At 44.1% G+C, this 5,000-nt stretch overlaps 1 protein-coding gene across 1 annotated transcript in view; it reads right to left on the bottom strand.

Moving 5' to 3' along the window:
• LOC125032679 overlaps nt 1-5,000 on the bottom strand; it is an 11,339-nt gene that overhangs the window by 2,780 nt on the left and 3,559 nt on the right. The window contains exons 2-4 of the mRNA XM_047623934.1: nt 1,439-5,000; nt 728-894; nt 1-19 (exon numbers count right to left, since the gene is read on the bottom strand). The exon at nt 1-19 is cut by the window's left edge and continues 126 nt beyond it; the exon at nt 1,439-5,000 is cut by the window's right edge and continues 1,302 nt beyond it. Coding sequence (XP_047479890.1) covers nt 1-19; nt 728-894; nt 1,439-5,000 — 3,748 coding nt within the window. The remainder of the gene's footprint in view (nt 20-727; nt 895-1,438) is intronic.

Below are 5,000 nucleotides of genomic sequence, written 5' to 3'. Positions count from 1 at the left end.
TCCTCCCCCACAAGAATGTCTGTGTGGAAGATGAAGTAAAAATGTTAGTGCCTACTTTGAACACGTAGGTTTGATTCAATTTTTTTGTTCTTATACCTTTGTTTCATGTTTTGTGATGTTTCATTGGTGATATAATGCATTAGGTAAAGTTTGTCAGTATATTATGTACAGAGGAATATGGCAATCGTCCCTTTGTCATGTTACTCACTTCTTCTTTCTGTTCCTTACTTCAGTCACTAGTGTACTAACCCTTCCATCTTCATTTAGCTCTTCCTTCTTTCGTCTTTCATTTCCATTCTCCCCTCATCCTGCCATCTCACTCTTGCCTCCTCTTCCTATTCCTCTGTACTCGCCCCTTCCTCTTTCCTTTCCTCTATCCTTCCTCCTATCCTTCATTTCATCATATTCATATTTCATCACATCCCTATCAGGCCATCTCTTCACACTTATCTTTCCTCTCTTCCTCTTTCTAACCTCGCACCTTCCTTCTGCCCTCCTTCTACCCTCCTTCCCTCTCTCTACTTTCCTTCTACCTTTCTTCTCTCCCTCCTTCCTTCTCCCCTCCCTCCTACCCTTATCTATCCATTTCTACCTTCCCTTCCTCCTCCCCTCCCTCCATCCTCCCCTCCCTCGTTCTACCCTCCCTTTATTCATTCGTCCCACTCTCCACGCACACTTTATTACACACTTTCTCAACACACACTTTCTGCCCCCGTGTTCTCCATACCCAAAGTGTTGAGAGCCGGCAGCCTGGTTGGGAGAGTATCAAGGATGGGCGCGAGGGTGCAGTAGTGGGCGGCGTCCAGTAGAGAAATCGAGACGTGGGTGAGGGAGACGGGGAGGACCAGAGCTGTCGTGGGGGTGACTTGGCCCTTGAATCTAGAGACTCGACACCTGGAGACGTTGGGCGTGAGAGGCGAGAGGTGGAAGGGAAAGGGAGGCGAGGGTGGAGGAAGGGAGAAGGAAAGGGGGAGTGTGTCAAAAGAAAGGAGAGGGGGGAAAGGAGTGAAAATGGAGGATGGAAGGAAAAGGAGGGTGAAGGGGAGGGAGTAGAAAGTAAATAAGCATTAACATATAGTTGCTGGAATGTTGTGTTAAAATGAATATCATAACAATCCCTCAGTACCTTATAATGTTTATTTAGCTTTTTATCACATCTTAAATAAGGCACTAAAAATACAGACATACTAATGTATATATATGCGTGTGTATATATATATATATATATATATATATATATAAGTATATATATATATATATATATATATATATATATATATGTATACATATGTGTATATCTATGTATAAATATACATTCAGTAGTTTCTTCTACTCTTTTACTTACACTATAAATTATTTATTCACAGATATATTATACAACCACCGGAAAGGGAAAAACGAAAATGAAAATAGAAACTAAAAACTAAAAAAACCTTACCATTGAAAGACATGATGCAGCGTCACATTATAAGCGTTCGAGATGACCTTCGGATGCAAGAAGTCATGCTTGAGAAGCAGCTGGACTTCGCATGGACGTTGGCCGAGTGACATCAGAAGGTCCAGGCAGCTCGGAATCACCCCAGGATCGCAGGAAATGTTCACTGTCACTTTCGAGGGTCGAGCGTATTTCAAGAGAACGGCGTAGGCGGGTACGCGGTTGTCCCTTACAGTGATTTCGCCGTCTAAGTCCAGCACGTCAGGTATAGAGCGAGCCATCTCCCTTGCGACGTGCGGATCACATCCCGCGTTCATGAGAACGTCGAGCCACGAATCCCTGTCTCTCAGTCCTGTTCGCTCCAGAAGTGATACCAGTTCCCGAGCTGTGTCCTGTCTGATGTCTTCTCCGAGGACGGACACGAAGCTTAGTAAGATGGCAAAGACGTTTTGGAATCTCCAGATCGGTAGCGTGGGTGGATGGGGACTCCCTTCCCTCAGAATGGTCACTACTGCTGACTCTCTGGGTGACGAGAACACCGTGTTGATTTTTCCGAAGAGGCCCTTCTTCCTGTGTTCCTCTGTCTCGCTTAAGACACTGTGGGCGTGTCTTAATACCTCTTGGGCTCGAACTGTTGAGATGTTGTGGCTCGAGAGGACAGTCTGAAGGTCGAAGAGCACCTTTGTGAGATCCACGTCGTTCTCCTTCTCCGAAAGCCTATTAATTATAGCCACAGCTGCATAGAATTCTTGTAACCTCTTATGTGTAAACCTGTAGACATTCTGTTTCCCAGAGGCCGTCAAGACAGTATCTTTGGTAAGGAAGTTGGCCATTACGACATGACTGGGAAAACCAACAGAGTGACAAGCATGTTTTAGTCGCTTTATGGATTCTTCAGCTAAACTGCTGCTATTTCTCTTTATGGCAAACAAAGCCTCGTTGCAGAGCCAGAAGAAAATGACCTTCAATTTGTCCTTTAGCTCTGACACATCGAAATGCCGGGTATTTGGGTTTTTGCTCAAGATCGCCAAAAGATCCCTCTGACATAACTTATCAGTTTGCAACAGTAGATCTGTAGCTGATCTGAGGCCCTTAACACTCTCAGGAGATGTGGCCCAGAGTGAGGCAACCAATACAAGATTAAGGGGACACCGCCAGTATTCCTCGAGCAGTCTTGGAGTAGCATTGATAAAGGCTTCTAAACCGCTTGACTCTTGGCTGTCGCAGTCCGGTTGAACGAGGTTTTTATATAGTTTGACTGCCAATTCTCCTCGCCTGTCTTTGGGGACACCGATGATACTCAAACGCGAAGTAGACAGACCACTGAGTACGATCTTATGTAAGTCCTCGGCGGCCTCAGGAGATGACATGACCCAAACTGTCATGTTGTTCGTTGATTTCGTTGCCGTGATCATCTCTCGAACGACCTGAAGGGAAGACATGTTCAAGTCGTCCAAGCTATCCACAAGTACAAGGGTCTTTATATCCGACAGGCACTGAACCACGTCGTCATCTGTAAATAATTTCCTTGCATCAGGCATCAGTGCTTTTAGCAATTCACTGAAGGATTTTATATGAGGATTTCTGCAATCAACGTGAATGAGAAGCTCAAAGTTATCCAATCCTCTGGGAACATTAATTTTCTTTGACCAGTCTAGCATCAACTTTTTGGAGAGGGTAGTTTTTCCAAAGCCTGAAGGGCCTTCTAAGAGAACAGCTTGTGAGGTTAGTCTGTCCGTGCCATGTTGTTGTGTAGGATGTATATTAAATATATCATCATAATCTACGCTATTGGAGTTTCCATCAATTGTAACTTCAGCAATGTCTACCTCCATAAAAATCGCTTCGAGCTGTAGATGTTGATTTATATTCTTGACTGGCACTAGTCCTTGACAAGTCATATTGTCATATGAACGCCTGAGCTGTGGTGAACCCATGAGGACCAACAACTGTGCCTTCTCCTCATTCAGAATTGTCTTGCCGTAGCTGCTAACGTTCCACTGAACATTTTCATTACTCCTAGCACTCGCAATGTTCTCAGTCATCTCCTGAATCTTCTGAGTGATCACTTCGTACTCGATATTACTGATGTTTCCTGCACTTTTGAGGATCTTTGTCAGTGTCTCCTCTGCTGACTTTGTTTTCTCAGAGAGATTTTTCTGGGTGATGAAGCCTCCACGGAATACGCTCGCCCGGAACTCCCTCAGGGATGTCAGTTGGAATTCGAGGTGATCCCCAGGTTGAACCCAGAACTCGTCCCCAGATGGAGCTAATTTATCGGTGCCATGTTCGAAAAGGAGACATAAGAGAAAGAGGTCGAATGTAGCTCCTGAAGGATCCATCTGAAGCCTGTCCTGGTGGCTCTTGTTGAAGACGCTGCGGAAAGAGGCACGGCTCATCTTTTTGTCCCTGAGGAGGTACTGATCATACCGCTGCAAGGGCATCTTATCTGGGAAGACCCAAGACAAGACGATTCTTAACACAGCTGCGGCTTCCTCCACAACAATCTTGACAAGCCGCATTAAGGCACTGCCATCGTCATCTTCAGCAGCGACGGTGGTTACATGGGGCATATCATCACTTTCTTGATCCTTCATGTAGTCCTTTATTTTATCTATAAAGTCAGCTACGCTGTTAGAAAGTAAATGTCCTTTCTCTGGAGGAACATCTGTACATTCTCCTTCAAGGTCTTCGTCCTGCCGGTATGATTCCCTAATCAACGGGGCTGGGAAGGCAGGTGCTGCAGCTATATTCATCGCATCTTTCATAGCTTCTTGAGTGGGTGCCGCTATGTCACAGTCAGTGCTCTTTATGTCACTGACAGGCATGACAGACTTTACTACCTCCGTGACAACTTCTGTTACTGCTTCTGTAACTGTGTTAACTGCTTCTCTCACAGCTTCTCGCTTCGCTCCACCTGTGTCTTGAATATCTAGACCGGTGTCTTCCATGCCATCCATGTCTTTTAAATCTTCTTCATCTTTCACATGATCCTCAGTCGATAAACATCTATTTTCGTTATCAATAAGATTTTCGTTCTCTGTTCCACATATATTTATCCCTGTTCCTTCGACGCCCGTTTCTTTATCAAGACGTATACCATGAGTATTTACTCCTGCGTCTACAGTACCGTCCACTGCATTTATATCTACATCCTCTTCTTTACCAGTGGACGCTTCCTTTTCTGTTTTAGATATATTTGTATCCATTCCCTCACCTTGTGTCTCTGTGTCTCTTCCTTTATTAGAACCCCTCTCATGAATAGCTATCCCTGCATCTACCTTGTCTTCTACTTCTTTCACAACTTCATCCTTCTCTGAATTCTTAATCAATATACAACTCTCTTCTTCGTCATTTGACGTTTCCTTCTCTGTTTTACTTATATTTGTATAATTTCCTTCATCTTTTTCTATGTCCCTTCCTTTATTAATTGTGTCCCATTTCTCACTAGTATCATATTCATCTATGTGTCTTATTGTACTATCTTTATCTGGCACAACGTTAGTCCTGTGTATTTCTCCTTCAGTTTCCTCGTCTTGCCTTTCATCAGCTGTATCTAAGTCTA

The sequence above is a fragment of the Penaeus chinensis genome, chromosome 15 (genome assembly GCF_019202785.1).
Source record: "Penaeus chinensis breed Huanghai No. 1 chromosome 15, ASM1920278v2, whole genome shotgun sequence".
NCBI lineage: Eukaryota > Metazoa > Arthropoda > Malacostraca > Decapoda > Penaeidae > Penaeus > Penaeus chinensis.
This window is presented reverse-complemented; position numbering and strand designations above follow the sequence as displayed.